The sequence below is a fragment of the Babylonia areolata genome, chromosome 6, assembly GCF_041734735.1.
Source record: "Babylonia areolata isolate BAREFJ2019XMU chromosome 6, ASM4173473v1, whole genome shotgun sequence".
NCBI lineage: Eukaryota > Metazoa > Mollusca > Gastropoda > Neogastropoda > Buccinidae > Babylonia > Babylonia areolata.
In genome coordinates, this window is record NC_134881.1 from 12,179,173 (window position 1) to 12,196,256 (window position 17,084).

Below are 17,084 nucleotides of genomic sequence, written 5' to 3' on the forward strand. Positions count from 1 at the left end.
CCTCACTCACACTGTCACCCCTTTTCTCACTGACCCCTCACTCACACTGTCACCCCTTTTCTCACTGACCCCTCACTCACACTGTCACCCCTTTTCTCACTGACCTCTCACTCACACTGTCACCTCCTTTTCTCACTGACCCCTCACTCACACTGTCACCCCTTTTCTCACTGACCCCTCACTCACTCACACTGTCACCTCTTTTCTCACTGACCCCTCACTCACACTGTCACCCCTTTTCTCACTGACCCCTCACTCACACTGTCACCCCTTTTCTCACTGACCCCTCACTCAACACTGTCACCTCTTTTCTCATTGACCCCTCACTCACACTGTCATCCCTTTTCTCACTGACCCCTCACTCACACTGTCACCTCTTTTCTCACTGACCCCTCACTCACACTGTCACCTCTTTTCTCACTGACCCCTCACTCACACTGTCACCCCTTTTCTCACTGACCCCTCACTCACACTGTCACCTCTTTTCTCACTGACCCCTCACTCACACTGTCACCCCTTTTCTCACTGACCCCTCACTCACACTGTCACCCCTTTTCTCACTGACCCCTCACTCACACTGTCATCTCTTTTCACACTGACCCCTCACTCACACTGTCACCCCTTTTCTCACTGACCCCTCACTCACACTGTCACCTCTTTTCTCACTGACCCCTCACTCACACTGTCACCCCTTTTCTCACTGACCCCTCACTCACACTGTCACCCCTTTTCTCACTGACCCCTCACTCACGCTGTCACCCCTTTTCTCACTGACCCCTCACTCACGCTGTCACCCCTTTTCTCACTGACCCCTCACTCACACTGTCACCCCTTTTCTCACTGACCCCTCACTCACACTGTCACCCCTTTTCTCACTGACCCCTCACTCACACCTCCTCTTCTTCCCACTTATGTCTTGTGTCTTCAAACAAAAAGAAAAATCTTCAAACACACTGCATTTTTTTTTCAGGGGGTGGGGGGCGGGGGGGGGGGGGGGGGGGTTGGTTTGCTTTGGCTTTTACACTTGTGTAAGTACTGGACAACAGTACCAGTTGTTTTCCCACAGTTGGTGCCAACTCACATTCCCTACTAAACCTGGGACTGAAAATGGAATCCTCCTCCTCCTCCTCTTCACACCACTGTTTGCAGCACAGCCATTCCAGACTCCCACACATCTTTTCAGCACAAGACACTCATCTCCTGTGGGTGCCTGTTGACTGGAATCGTAGCCTCCCACCTGGGGCAGGTAGCACCAACAGCAGCGTCAGGTGAAGGAGAGTGGCTGGCTGATGATGCCCACCACAGGGTCAAGGTGAAGGTCACGGGCACAACAATGCCCATGTCTGTGGCCCGTATGAAAGACAGCAGTGTGGTTTCAATGTTCTCTTCTTCTTCAAACCACTTCAAATGAGTTTTGTTTGGCACGGCATCTCCATGTGACAGCTGCCCTTTGGCCACCGTTTCCCTTCAGCTGTGATGCGTGCTACACGTGCCTGTCATTTTTATCCTCTTTGTAACGCGTGTGAGAGAACTTGGTGTTTCTCTCTGCGTGTAGGGTGCACGGACGTCTGTTTGAGCACATTCATATCAGCACATGTGTGTATGTGTATTTGTGCACAAGCACACGTTGGCACATACATGTTTTTTGTGCACGCGTTCTTACTTGTGTAGGTGCGCAGGCACGTGCGTGTTCACGCGCAAGAGAACGTCTCCAACATTTACCTACATGGTCGTGTCGTACACATTATCCTTCACTTGCTGTTCCACACCATTCCCAATCTGGGAATAGTCGTTCTCCCCGCTCTGCAAGCAGTCATAGACGTTGGCCTCCGCCACCCCCTCCCCATCCCCGATGATATTGTTCTGCCGGTCGCGGCCCTGTGGCGACTTCAGCGGGCTCCTCTCGCCGGCCTTGATATGGTCGTAGTCCTCCTCCACCTCCTCAGAGGGGCCACTTTTGGCCGACTCCTTGTGCTGTCGGAGCAGAGTCCTGGCCGGCTTGGGCGGGGGGGTCCCCGGTGGAAACATGGGGGGGGAGGCAGATGGGGGGGAGACGGGGGGAGGCGACTCAGGCACGGGGGGCGGGGTGGCATCTCGCATCGCCAGACCCAGCATCCCGTTGGGGTTGGGTTCGGCGTACACCGCCCCGCCACTGTCAGGGAACTTGGCGTCGACCGGGAAGACGTACGGGGTGGTGGTGGAGGGGCGTGGCCTCCCCGGCGCGGAGTAGATGGGTTCCTGCTGGGTGACCACCTTGTAGAAGGGGTTGTCGTCGTCGTCCTCACAGCACGGCTCACACCCACACGATGGAACCAGGCCGCTGTAGTTGCCACTGCGGCGTCTGTCACAAGACACACAGCAAGCATCACGTCAGACACACTGCAGAAAAGCTTTGTCATGTCTGTGACATGACACAACATCGCATCACACACACTGCAGAAAAGCTTTGTCATGTCTGTCACATGACACATATCACACACACTGGAGAAAAGCTTTGTCATGTCTGTCACATGACACATATCATACACACTGCAGAAAAGCTTCGTCATGTCTGTCACATGACACATATCACACACACTGGAGAAAAGCTTTACCAAGTCTGTCACATGACACAACATCACATCACACACACTGGAGAAAAGCTTTGTCATGTCTGTCACATGACATAACATCACACCACACACAGTGCAGAAAAGCTTCGTCCTGTTTGTCACAGGTATGAAACTGTGCTATTCATCTGTTTCCTACGGCAAGTGAACTGTGAAGGTGTATTTGTGGGTGTTTGTTCATGATGTGACCTTTATCTTCATGCTGTATAGTTTCATGATATGACCCCTGTATCTTCATGAAGTATATCTTCACAATGTGTGCATTCATAATGTGACATGTATCTTCACGATGCAGCCTGTATCTTCACCGTGACCTATATCTTCACAATGTGTGCATTCATAATGTGACATATATCTTCACGATGCAGCCTGTATCTTCACCGTGACCTATATCTTCACAATGTGTGCATTCATAATGTGGCATATATCTTCACGATGCAGCCTGTATCTTCACCGTGACCTATATCTTCACAATGTGTGCATTCATAATGTGACATATCTTCACGATGCAGCCTGTATCTTCACCGTGACCTATATCTTCACAATGTGTGCATTCATAATGTGGCATATATCTTCACGATGCAGCCTGTATCTTCACCGTGACCTCTATCTTCACAATGTGTGCATTCATAATGTGACATGTATCTTCACGATGCAGCCTGTATCTTCTCCGTGACCTATATCTTCACAATGTGTGCATTCATAATGTGGCATGTATCTTCACGATGCAGCCTGTATCTTCACCGTGACCTATATCTTCACAATGTGTGCATTCATAATGTGGCATATATCTTCACGATGCAGCCTGTATCTTCACCGTGACCTACATCTTCACAATGTGTGCATTCATAATGTGACATATATCTTCATGATGCAGCCTGTATCTTCACCGTGACCTATATCTTCACAATGTGTGCATTCATAATGTGACATGTATCTTCACGATGCAGCCTGTATCTTCACCGTGACCTATATCTTCACAATGTGTGCATTCATAATGTGACATGTATCTTCACGATGCAGCCTGTATCTTCACCGTGACCTATATCTTCACAATGTGTGCATTCATAATGTGACATATATCTTCACAATGCAGCCTGTATCTTCACCGTGACCTACATCTTCACAATGTGTGCATTCATAATGTGACATGTATCTTCACGATGCAGCCTGTATCTTCACCGTGACCTATATCTTCACAATGTGTGCATTCATAATGTGACATATATCTTCATGATGTGACCTATATTTTCATGATGAGACCTGTATCTTCATGTGACCTAATTCTTCATGATGTGTATTTTCATGATGTGACCTACGCCTTCATCATGTGTGCGCTCATAATGTGTGACATATATCTTCATGGTGTGAGCAATATTTTCATGATGGGTATCTTCATGATGTGCTCTATATCTTCATGATGGGTATGTGACCTATATCTTCAAGATGTATGCATTCATAATGTGACCTGTATTTTCATGATGACCTATATTTTCATGTGACCTCTATCTTCATGTGATGTGACCTTCAACTTCATGACGTGACCTATATCTTCATGACGTGACCTATATCTTCATGATGTGACTTATATCTTCATGTGAGATGCCATACCTTCGTCTGACGATGATGACAGCCACAACAATGACGATTATGAGGAACACTATAACTCCGGTCACGGATGCCACGATGATGATGAAGTTGCCTCCTGCAACAGAATAATCCACAAATGATTGACATGTATCAACAGAAAGCCCTCTTGTGCCTGAAAGAAAGCAGTACATGTCTATTGCCTGTGTACACTTTATGTAGATATGCATGAGGGTGCGCACATGATCACACACATTAAAGTACGCACACGCATACATACGTAAATGTGCCCACATGCATGCACACAAACATATGCACAAACATATGCATGCACAAGCATGCACACACACACACACACACACACACACACACACACACACACACACACACTCCTTCCCATCCCACATAATGATCACATATACACCGAAAGAATATAGCATTTTCATTTATCTTTTGTTGCAGAAAGCCCAGAAGAACACACACAGTCACAGCAAGACTGAAAAAGCTATGAATATCGGTCCCATATCATTTTCAGTTTGGGTCCCCCCCCCCCCCTCCTCCCCTCTCCTCTTCCTGGGAAGCTTTTTTAAGGTCCTACAGGGCTCAGTGAGAGAGAGCGAGTGTCACCAAATACCCAAAGGCGTGAGCTGTTGCACCTATTTCTTCTTTCTTTCACACAACCAACATCAGCTTGCTGATGACTCTGCTGTGGTTGATGCAGGCCGGGTATTTTCATGTTTCCATAATCCACCGAGCGCTGACATGGATTACAGGATATTCAACATGCGTATTTGATCTTCTGCACGTGAACGCACATAAACTGGGTACAGACAGGCACAAGCAGGTTTACATATATGTTGACATGGGAGATTGGAGAAAAAAAAAAAATCTCCACCAGTTGCACTAACTGGGGATTGAACTCGGGGTGCTCGGGGCGCTCAAACCATTCTGCCACCAACAACTATCGTGAAGAAATTCTAATATTTCATGTCGTTTAAACTCTTGAATTCTTTACTTATTATACTAAAAGAAACCCCATAGGAGATTTTTTTTTTAATCAAAAGGAGAAGCAACAAAAAACGAACAAACAATTTTTTTTTTTTTTTAAGCTAAGGCTAAAGACTGAGACAGGGGAGAAGCGATACAAGGTGTGAAATGGCCCGTACCTGCATCTTGGGCGGCTGGCTGGTGTCCGTCACTGTCACCACCACCACCACCACTCTTGTCTGTTGCCTCCTCACCACCATCACCCCCCTCCTGGCCACCACCCTCCGCCTCCCTCCCCTCGTCCGGCTGATCCGGGGGAAGGGGGATGAATCCTCCACAAGTCACCTCCATCACCTTCACTTTCGGGTTAAATTCTGCAGAGAGATGGCAGTGGGGGGGGGTCGGGGGGGGGGGGGGGGGGGGGGGGGGGGGGGGGGGGGGGGGGGGGGGGGGGGGTTGTGATTTTCTCTGACTCCATCATTAATACTCTCTCTCTGTTTCAATGGTCTGTTTCAAAGGGCACATATTGTACACATCTCTCTCTCTCTCTCCCTCTCCTCTCTCTCTCCTTCTTAAGCAAATCTATTCTTACAAAATATGTAATCACCCCTTCAAATGGGGCCATGGCCTTATTGAATAAACTTTCGTTTCCTTTCGTTTCGTTTCTCTCTCCCCCCCCCCCCCCTCTCTCCACCCCCCACCCACTCCCTCTCTCTCTCCCCTCTCTCTCTGTTTCAGTGGTCTGTTTCAAAGGGCACATACTGTACACATCTCTCTCCCCCCCCTTCCCCCATCTCCCCCCCCCCTCTCTCTCCCCTCTCTTTCTCTCTCTGTTTCAATGGTCAGTTTCAAAGGGCACATATTATGCACATCACACACTCTCTTCCCCCCCCCCCCCCCCCCTCTCTCTCTCTCTCTCTGTTTCAATGGCCTGTTTCAAAAGGCACATATAATACACATCACACTCTCTCCCTCTCTCTCTCTCTCTTTCACTACTGTTCTCTGTTTCAGTTTCAGTTTCAAGGAGATGTCAAAGCATGCAGACTGATCCATGTAAACTAACTACATCTGCCGTAAATAAACTTTCTTTTTTAATTTCCTAAAGGAGTGGTGCATGACCTTTGCACAAACCCAACTAGGGCTTTGAAGCTCTCTCTCTCTCTCTCTCTCTCTCTCTCTCTCTCTCTTAACTCTTATCTCTTATACATATATATCATCCAACAACAATAATAACAAAAAATACTTCACCTTGGACTTTTGTTTAACTTTAAAAACAAATTGTTATTTAGATTTACATTAATTATCTATACAGCTCAGCTGGCCACTAACATTGTCCGCCTTCTTGCTGACCTGAACCCGAGAGGCTAGCGAAGGGAAACAACTTGTGTCAGCTGAAACACTGCTCCTTTGTGTGTTACCTCCCATTAAAAGCTTGTGACTGTTTGCATTGACTTCCAAATGGTTCCTTTGTGTGTTACTTCCCATTAAAAGCTTGTGATTGTTTGCACTGACTTCCAAAAGGTTGATACAATGCGGGCGTTTTGTTGTTGTTGTTGTCATTTGTAACAGATGAATCTTCTATTATTTCTTGGGCTGCTCGTGTGTATCTTACATGTCACAAAAATGTCTTCCCCCTCCACACCCCCCCCCCCCCCCCCCCCCCAAAAAAAAAGCATGGTTCGTGTTTTGACCAAAAACATGTTTTGTTTTGCATTCAATGTTCATTCTTAAGGTTTCAAAACTTCTGTACATCGCAGGGAATCATTGTCTGGGAGCGAACCGCATGATTTTTGTGTGCTCCCTTCTGATTGGTCGGACTGGAGAGTCGGAAGTGGGGATGAGGAGTCAACGGATCCACTGCACTTTTTGGTTTGAGAGAGAGTGAAGCGAGAGAAATTTGTCGAGAGAAAGCTGTAGGATGAAAGTAGGATCAATGTATCTAAAATGTGAAGTGTCAGTCTGTTGAGTACCAGCGACCCTCCTTGTGTTATTTTGTTTAGCTGGCTCCCTCCTCAGGATTCAAAATGTAAGTTTTGGTTCTTCGTCTGAGCTCGTCTTTTAGTGTTTTGTCTAGATCTAGAGTGATGTTGACTTTTTGAAGTAGGTTAGGAATTGAACTGAATGAGAGAGCGTTAGGTCGGTGGTAAGAATGTGTTCGTGATTATATTTGTTGTGGGAAATGGATTCCGGAAGAATAAATGTGCAAGAAAGGAAGATGAAAATGATTTCGTTATTGTCCTTGATCGGAATTGGTAGCGGAAGGTGTGAGCCTGGGTATGTGTTCCATTTTTATATGTAACAGAAATCTTATCCGTGACAATCAACACATCAGACATCACTGTAAGTTACATTTTGATGGAGATACAAGTGTACAGTTCTGATGAGCCCCCCCCCCCCCCCCCCGTTCCCTCCTCTATCACTCCCAAAACAAGCAAAGTTATATCAATCCCACAGGATAACAAAACTGCTGACACTTTTCTTAAGTTAAAAAAAAAAAAAGAAGAAGGAAAGAAAGCTGTTTTATTTTACATACCCTTTCATTTTGTTGTTGTTGCTTTATGCTTAAAGAAAGATGCTTCAATCATGGTCAGCAAAACGTGTAAAAATTTTATGGATAAAACACAAAAAAATAGAAATGCACAAGATTTGAAATCACGTCAACAACACTAAAACATATCTAATTATATAAGAATTCACAAACTGCAAAAAAACCCCACAAAAAACATGTATCTGAAATGTTATTTAAAGTAAATGAATAAAAAAAATAACCCATTCAATGTCTCACTGAATACACTATTAACATAACAAAACAAAACAAACAAACAACAAAAACTGAATCATTCTGGTCAACTCTAGACACTTAAACACTATGCTTGGAAGGAACATTATGATTTTTTTTTAAACAAGAAAAAAAAATAACATAGTCTTATAAATGGAAGACCTTAAAACAAAGAATCAAGATAACCACAATAAGAACAGTGATCTCTCTTACTGTCTTGAGCACTAATCCATGCTGATTTGGGTCGATACTCCTTGCTGATGAAAGTTAGCGTCAGCGTCACTTCGTCAGGGCTGTCACTGCTATACAGCTCATCGTTTCCGTACAGCGCTGACATTTTGTGACATCGGACCTCTTTTCCTTTGGTGTCGTTGGTTTCAATCTGTGGGATACAGGGATATTGAACATGGGTGGGTGGATTAAGAGTGTGGGTGTGCTGGGGAAGGTGTGTGTGCATGTGCATGCGCGTGTGTGTGTGAGAGAGAGTGAGGGGGAGGGGAGAGTGTGAGTTTGTGTTTGTGTGTGTGTGTGTGATTAATGTATGTGAATGTGTGTGGGGTGTGGGGGTGTATGCATGCGTGTGTGTATGAGAGAGAGAGAGAGACACACACACACACACACACACACACACACACCAAGCAAGACAGAGAAAGCAAGACCAAGAGTGAGGGAGACAGACAGAGCGAGACAGAGAGAGGGGGAGACAGACAGACAGACAGAGCGAGACAGACAAGACAAGACAATGGTTTATTTGTTAGGCCTCCGGCCCACAACAAAGGAGTGGGCCACTAACAAAAATATTACATAATGAATCAAATAGTGTGAATAATATACCAATGCGCATGTGACTTGCAAGCTCTCTCTCTCTCTCATCTCTCTCTCTCTCCTCAGACAGACAGAGGGAGACAGAGAGAGACAGTAAGACAGACAGAGAGAGGGAGACAGAGAGAGAGGGAAAGAGCAAAGCAGAGACTGACTGACATAACGGGGGATGAGACAACATGTGTGTGCACACTGCACATACCATGTTTCTCTGCTGCACGCATGCAGACATTTCAACAGCTTTCTTCACTTTGTCAGTCAGTGTGGACACACCCAAGCAAAGGCCTACATCATAACAGTGTCACTTTCTATGGGTTATACACTTACCCGCAGTTTTTTAATCAACGTTCTAAATACTCAGCGTGTGTGTTCAGATATCCTCCAGAGTAAAGCAACTGTGAACAGTTCAAATACACAACTCAGTCTGAATACGACACTGTCACCATACAAAGTGGCACATGTACCCAGTTACTTTAATGCACAAAGAATTGAAAATCGAAGGAAACGAGATTCAAGTCAAATTAAACGACTTCCTCTGCTAACTTGCACACATTTTGTTTGGTGTTTTTTTTTTTACACCCTGCACCCTCTCCCTCCCTGTCCCACCGCTTAAGCTTCAAACCCGTATATCTGTCCCTCAGCTATCATTCTTCCTTTTCTTCTTCTGAGACTGGGGTAAGGATGGGGATAGAGAGTTCTTTAGTTTGTGGCTTTGTAATAGTCCTTTTTCATGAGTTTCTCATGTGATTTTCAGTGAAATTTGTCGTTGATATCTCTCTTGTTAACAGTTCTGTGTTCATGTGTTCTTTGATGTAGCCCTACCCCCTACATCCCTCTTTTTTCCCTTTCTTTTATACCCCAGGGCTGGGTGGAAAATAGCATATGTTTTGCTGATCTCATTACCCCGGTAAAATTTCGTTTCGTTTCGTTTCTTCTCCATAAGCTCTGTGATGAGTCAGTAGGGTGCCACACAAAAGAACTGTCCATAAGATTCCTGCAGGTCTGTCAGCTATGTGTCTTCTTCTTCTTCTGTGTTCATGGGCTGCAACTCCCATGTTCACCCGTATATACGCAGATGGGCTTTTACGTGTATGACCGTTTTTACCCCACCATGTAGGCAGCCATACTCCGCTTTTGGGGGTGTGCATGCTGGGTATGTTCTTGTTTCCATAACCCACCGAACGCTGACATGGATTACAGGATCTTTAACATGCGTATTTGATCCTCTGATTGCGCATACACACGAAGGGGGTTCAGGCACTAGCAGGTCTGCACATATGTTGACCTGGGAGATCGGAAAAATCTCCACCCTTTATCCACCAGGCGCCGTCACCATGATTTGAACCCGGGACCCTCAGATTGAAAGTCCAACACTTTAACCATTCGGCTATTGTGCCCGTCCAGCTGTGTGTCAAACCCTGGGTCTCTGCAAATGGTTTCCCTGTCCATATTTTGCAACGCTGCCAGCCCATCGCTGTTGTTTTTCTGTCTCTCCCCCCCTCCCCCCTCCACTCCCTTCCTCAACAGTTCCATGGAGGATTGTTTTAGTGAGGCCAGCGGATCTTTTACATGGCCATACCAGCGTAGCTTTCTCTCTTTTTTTTTCTTTTTTTTTTAATTGATGTCATCGGGTTTTTTCTTAATGTCCAATGTGCTGCTTGATGGTTTTGTGCACTTGTTCACTGGTGATGTCATTAGTGTGTCTGATGTTCAGTATCTTGCCATGACACCTCACTTCCACAGCATTCCTGAAGTATGCCACTTCTAATGCCAATCCACATATAAATGAATGTTCATAAAAGTAAAGTTTGATCTTTGTTTTTTGGTGATTTTGTTTGTTTGTTTGTTTTGTTTTGTTTTTTGGGTCAGTCCTTCTTTGGCGAAAAAGTACCAGTCCATTCGTTCAAAATGTTTTCCCTGACAGTCAAAGCATGTTCTCACTCGAACCTTCCTCCCCCACACTATGAACACTGTCAGTCATTCTGATAAGACAATAAACCACGGCCCTGTGTGTAGCATGCACTTTGCACACATAAAAGAACCGAAGGCAATAAAAGAGAAATCCACTTTGACAGGAAAACAAAAACGAAAAGACAAACAAGCAGAAAACAAAAGGGTGATGTTGCACAGTAGCAATGCACTCTCCCTGGAAAAAAAAAAACCAGTCTGAATTTCACACAGAAAATCTGTTGTGACAAAAATTTTATGCAACACAACACAATGCAACATGACACGACATGACATAACAACCAATACAAATAATTTAATACAACATGATACAACACGACAAAACACAATACAACATAATGCAACACAACATAACCACGATACAACATCATACAACATAACACACTGCAACACAACATAATGAAACACAACATAACACAGCACAACAAAACACAACACATTAGAATACAACATAATACAACACAACAAAACATACCACAATGCAACACAACATAATGAAACACAACACATCACATCAGAATACAATACAACACACCACAACACAAAACCGCATAACACACCACAACACAAAACAACATAACACACCACAACACAACATTAACACAATGCAACACAACAGAAGAGAAGACAATGCAACGCAACACAACACAACACAACACACTACCTTCAAACCCCCCTTCCCACACCGATGGTCTCCGTCATTCTGCAGCCGAACGTCCAGGGCCAGGAGTTTCAGTCTGGTGGAGGGTCGGAGGACGCAGCGACACATGGAGGGGACGTCTGGAACCTCCGGCATGTCTCGCAGGGTGAAGTACATGAAGGTGCCGGACTTGGTGTGGTTGCTGCACAGGTTGATCACGTCATCCCTCTTCGGGTAGGCTGCCCACACATCAACATCGTATTTGTATTTCTCTTTTTATCACAACAGATTTCTCTGAGTCAAATTCGGGCTGCTCTCCCCAGGGAGAGCGTGTCGCTACACTACAGCGCAACCCATTTTGGGGGGTATTTTTTCCAGTGTGCAGTTTTATTTGTTTTTCCTATCAAAGTGGATTTTTCTACAGAATTTTGCCAGGAACAACCCTTTTGTTGATGTGGCTTCTTTTATGTGCGCTAAGTGCATGCTGCATACGGGACCTCGGTTTATCGTCTCATCCAAATGACTAGTGTCCAGACCACCACTCAAGGTGTTGTGGAGGGGGAGAAAATATCGGCGGCTGAACCATGATTCGAACCAGCGCACTCAGATTATCTCGCTTCCTTGGCGGACGCGTTACCTCTAGGCCATCACTCCACTCTATATATCAATATATCACTTTGATCGGGGTTTTCTTCTTTTCTCTTTTCTTGCAAACACAATTCAAATAGTTCTTTGCCAGTGCAATGTTCTTGGGGTAGGCTGCCCACACATCAAACATGCATTCACTTTTGTCGGTTTTTTTTTTCTTTTCATTTTTTGACTCACTTGTGTAAACAAAGTGAGTCCATGTTAACCCGGTGTTCGGTTGTCTGTGTGTGTGTGTGTGTCCATGGTAAACTTTAACATTGACATTTTCTCTCCAAATACTTTGTCAGTTGACACCAAATTAGGCATGAAAATAGGAAAAATTCAGTTCTTTCCAGTTATCTTGTTTAAAACAATATTGCACCTCTGGGATGGGCACAAAAAATAAAAAATGAAGCCTAATTATATGCAAACTGCATTTACTGTTATATTTATATTTTTTGTATTCTCTAAACTTGGCACTTTGATCTGATATTCTGATCCAACAACAAGAGCAGTCATTATTATCATTTTTTGTTCAAACAGGAACTTCTTTTGCTAAGCATGGAAGTTTTATTTATTTTGCAAACGTTTTGGTGCAGATAGTAAAAAAGGGAAATTACTCTGTAATTAATGCTAGGGGACTTAATTTGCTTTAAACTGATCTTTCTCATCTTAAACATTACATTTTGAAATTATACTCGATACATAAAAAGCTTGGATTTTTTTTTAAAAGTGTATCACAAGTGAGTCTTGAAGGCCTTGCCTCTCTTGTTTATCTTTGCTTGCTAACACAACTCAAAAGAGTTCTTTTCTTCTTTGTCAATGCAATGTTCTTTGGGGTAAGCTGCCTGCACATCAAACAGGCTGCAATCACTTCCATCCTGTTTTGTTCTCTTTGTTTGCTAACACAAATTCAAAATAGTTCACATCAATGATTATTTAAGAAATTACGTACGGTGGTAAAGGAGACCTTGCCGTAGCGCCAGACACACCGCATCACGTTTTGTCAAGATCTGCACAGACCTGTCTAGTCAAGGCTGGCCGAAACTCAGTGAAACAGTCGATTCAGTTTTTCTTTTGTGTTAAGTCTTAGTTAATTCAGTGTCCACTTTAGAATATTCACATGCAGTAAACACGTCAATAATGTAGTTAGTGTCACTGTATGTGTTCTGTCCAGAATTTCCATTTCTTTTCTTGTAATTGCGAACATGAAAAACAAGGTCAAGGCGTCTTCTTACCAGACATAGACTACATCCTGGCAACTGGGAAGGGGTAATGTAGTGTTTTCGGAATCCGGAAGGTGCCTCAACAAAATAAACAGTTAATGATCCGGAAATACAGCTAAATTCAGGAGACGTACAACCTATTATTGGTATGACCTTGAAGATTTTTTTTCCTATTATGTCTAAGCCAAAGTTGGTACTGGCAGACAAAGTACTTCCAGAGAAAGTGGCAATGTTCAAGTTTACCATGGGCACGGGCACACACGCGCACGCCCCCCCCCCCCCCCCCACCCCCACACACACACACACACGCATGCACCCACTCACCCACACACAACAACAACCGAATACCAGGTTACAACACAGACTCACTTTGTTTCAAACACAAGCGAGTCACACAAAAAAAAACAGCACACACAAAAAAGTCCTCACCCGGTTTGCACAGCCTCAAGAAGGTGACAAAGTTGGAGACATCCCCCATCTCCGCTCCGTCCTTCACCACCGTCATGGGAAACCGCTGCTCCAAGGTCGGCGAGGGGACCTGGGGCTGACCGCTCACTTTGTCCAGCACATCAAAGATGATGCGGTCGTACTCCTCCCCTTGCTTCGTCAGGTTGGCCATGCAGGTGGCATCGTACAGGTGCTCCGTGTGGAACCGGCAGTTGCTGTAGTACGACAGCGGTGCCAGGACCACCGGCCTCTTCAGCATGAAGCCAGTGGTCTGGTCAGGGTCCCCGCAGTCCAAAGCCTCCCGGCTGGCACCGATCCCACCGCCGCCGCCGTTGCTGCTGACCTGGGAGGCGTTGTTGCACAGCACCATGCGGTTCCTCCCAGAGAACTGCGGCTTGCACGTGTAGGAGCTGGCGGCGTCTGCAGGCAGTCACCAGAAAGGAAGGAGGGAGTGTGTGAGTGAGAGAGGTTTTTTTGACAGGTGAAGAGATGTAGAGATCTGGTTTGAAAACGAACTGGAGAGACAGAGAGAGAGAGAGACAGACTGACAGAGAGACAGGTGATAAAATATAGAGAACAGGTTTGAAGATGAACCGGAGAGAGAGAAAGAGACAGACAGAGAGACGGGTGATTATATGTAGAGAACAGGATTGAAGATGAACTGGAGAGAGATAGAGACAGAGAGAAATAGAGACAGACAGAGAGGTGATTATATCTAGAGAACTGGTTTGAAGATGAACCGGAGAGAGAGAAAGAGACAGAAACAGACAGAGAGACAGACAAAGATAGACACAGAGAGAGACAGACAAAGACAGACCGAGACAGAGACGATAAGACCAATTCTTCAATGTCACCATAGACGCCAGCGCATATTGTTTTTGTATTCAATTGCCTTTTTTTTTCTTTTCTTTTTTTGGGGGGTTGTTTTTTGGGGGGGGTTGTTGTTGTTGTTGTTGCTTGTTTGCTTGTAGTTGTTTTGGTTTTGTTGCTGTTGTTGTTATTTTTTCTTGTGAACGGTGGGTAAACCAACTCAAGGGGGTCATCATCATTTTTTTGGCAATGATAAACTTCCTTGAAGCTAAACACTTTACATTTCAAACTTGACAGTGTGTGAACAGGCACAAGTGCTCTTTTGTGTCCTTGCATGAGTGTGTGTGAGTGAGTGTGTGTGTGTGTGTGAATGTGTGTGTGAGTGTGTGTGTGTCTGTGAGTGTGTGTGTCTGTGCGTGCGTGCGTGGAAGCATGTGTGTGTGTGTGTGTCTGTGTGTGTGTCTGTGCGTGCGTGCGTGGAAGCATATGTGTGTTGTGCGTGCGTGCGTGGAAGCATGTGTGTGTGTCTGTGCGTGCGTGGAAGCATGTTTGTGTGTCTGTGCGTGCGTGGAAGCATGTGTGTGTGTGTCTGTGCGTGGAAGCATGTGTGTGTGTGTGTGTTGTTGTTGTTTGCTCCTCCTCGCTTCCAAGCCTCTTAAGAGCTACTTCCATCATCCATCAGCCCAGCCAGTCAACCCCAAAACCTTATCTCCCCCCTCCCCCCAACCCCACCCCCACCCCCAGCCCCCCACGCCCCCACCCCCTCCCTCTCCCCACCCCCCCACCCCACCAGCTACACACCTTAGACCTCCTGCCCTTCTCTTGCTTGCTAAACGTTGCAGAGATATAACACAACCAAGTGGTGGATTGTGTGATAAATGAGAAGAGAATTTTCTTCTTCTTCTTCTTCTTCTTCTTCGTCTTCCTTGTCGTCGTCGTCGTCTTCTTCTTCTTCGTTCGTGGGCTGCAACTCCCACGTTCACTCCGCATGTACACGAGTGGGCTTTTTCGTGTATTCATGACCGTTTTTAAACCCCCGCCATGTAGGCAGCCATACTCCCGTTTTTGTATTTGTATTTGTACTTCTTTTTATCAGAACAGATTGCTCTGTGTGAAATTCGGGCTGCTCTCGCCAGGGAGAGCGCGTCGCTATACTACAGCGCCACCCATTTTTTTGTTATTTTTTCCTGCGTGCAGTTTTATTTGTTTTCCCTATCGGAGTGGATTTTTCTACAGAATTTTGCCGGGAACAACCCTTCTGTTGCCGTGGGTTCTTTTACGTGCGCTAAGTGCATTCTAGCACACGGGACCTCGGTTTATCGTCTCATCCGAATGACTAGCGTCCAGACCACCACTCAAGGTCTAGTGGAGGGGAAGAAAAAATATCGGCGGCTGAGCTGTGATTCGAACCAGCGCGCTAAGATTCTCTCGCTTCCAAGGCGGACGCGTTACCTCTAGGCCATCACTCCACCCGGGGGGCGTGGGGGGGGGGTTGCATGCTGGGTGCTATGTTCTTGTCATAACCTACCGAACGCTGATTACCCGGTAACCCTCTCCGCTTCAACCCCCCCCCCTCCCCCTTCCCCGCCCCCCTACCTCTATACTCACCCTTACCTACACCCCCCAAACCACCATCATCGTCACACCGCCCCCCCCCCCCCCCCCCCGACCTCACTGACTCCTCCCCTGCGTCCCTTCTTCCTCCCCGTCCAGCTCAGAAACAGTACCAGAAACACGGCGCAACTTTATAATGTACATAACGATGAGGTTAAGCCACCAGGGTTGGTTGGTTTGCTTTGTTTTGTTGTTGTTGTTGTTGTTTTTGGAGGTGGTGGCAAATACTTGTGTTACTTGGCATAGGTATACACGCACACACACACACACACACACACACACACACACATATATATATATATATATATATGTATATATGTATGTATACATTGAAATATATAAAGAGAGAGAAAAAAAATATATGTATATACGCACACACAGACAGACAGCTTGTTCTTTTACCAACGTAGGCTGTGTGTGCATGCAGGCACACACACGGACAGAGTCTGGGAGTTGATGACTGAGATATCATGACGAAAGTACAGGGAATGTGTGTGTGTGTGTGTGTGTGTGTGTGTGTGTGTGTGTGTTTGTATGTGTATTTGTGTGTGTGTGTGTTTCGGGAGGGTGCGGGGGGAAGGGGAGGGGGGGGGGTTTGGGGGCGGGGGGAGCATTGCATGACTGACTGCACGGCTTTGTAGTGAAGTCATACTTGTAAGAGAGTGGATGGATATGTAGGGGGAGACAGATGATGGGGAAGAGAGCAAGATCTCCGGGTTTTTTTTAAAATTATTATTCTATTTTATTTTTCTAACCATTCTATAATAACAAAACAAGTCTGTGTGTGGCGGAGCGGGGATGGGAACCACTGAGCTGAACCACTGAGTTTGAACCACTGAGCTTGAACCACTGAGCTGAACCACTGAGCTTGAACCACTGAGCTGAACCACTGAGCTTGAACCACTGAGCTTGAACCACTAAGCTGAACCACTGAGCTTGAACCACTGAGCTGAACCACTGAGCTTGAA

At 45.6% G+C, this 17,084-nt stretch overlaps 1 protein-coding gene across 1 annotated transcript in view; it reads right to left on the reverse strand.

Moving 5' to 3' along the window:
- Positions 1 to 587: 587 nt before the first annotated feature.
- LOC143282736 (uncharacterized) overlaps positions 588 to 17,084 on the reverse strand; it is a 93,544-nt gene continuing 77,047 nt past the window's right edge. Inside the window, exons 3-8 of the mRNA XM_076588472.1 lie at positions 13,675 to 14,112; positions 11,417 to 11,631; positions 8,176 to 8,344; positions 5,363 to 5,557; positions 4,221 to 4,314; positions 588 to 2,341 (exon numbers count right to left, since the gene is read on the reverse strand). Of these exons, the coding sequence (XP_076444587.1) occupies positions 1,723 to 2,341; positions 4,221 to 4,314; positions 5,363 to 5,557; positions 8,176 to 8,344; positions 11,417 to 11,631; positions 13,675 to 14,112 (1,730 nt within the window). The 3' untranslated portion in view covers positions 588 to 1,722. The remainder of the gene's footprint in view (positions 2,342 to 4,220; positions 4,315 to 5,362; positions 5,558 to 8,175; positions 8,345 to 11,416; positions 11,632 to 13,674; positions 14,113 to 17,084) is intronic.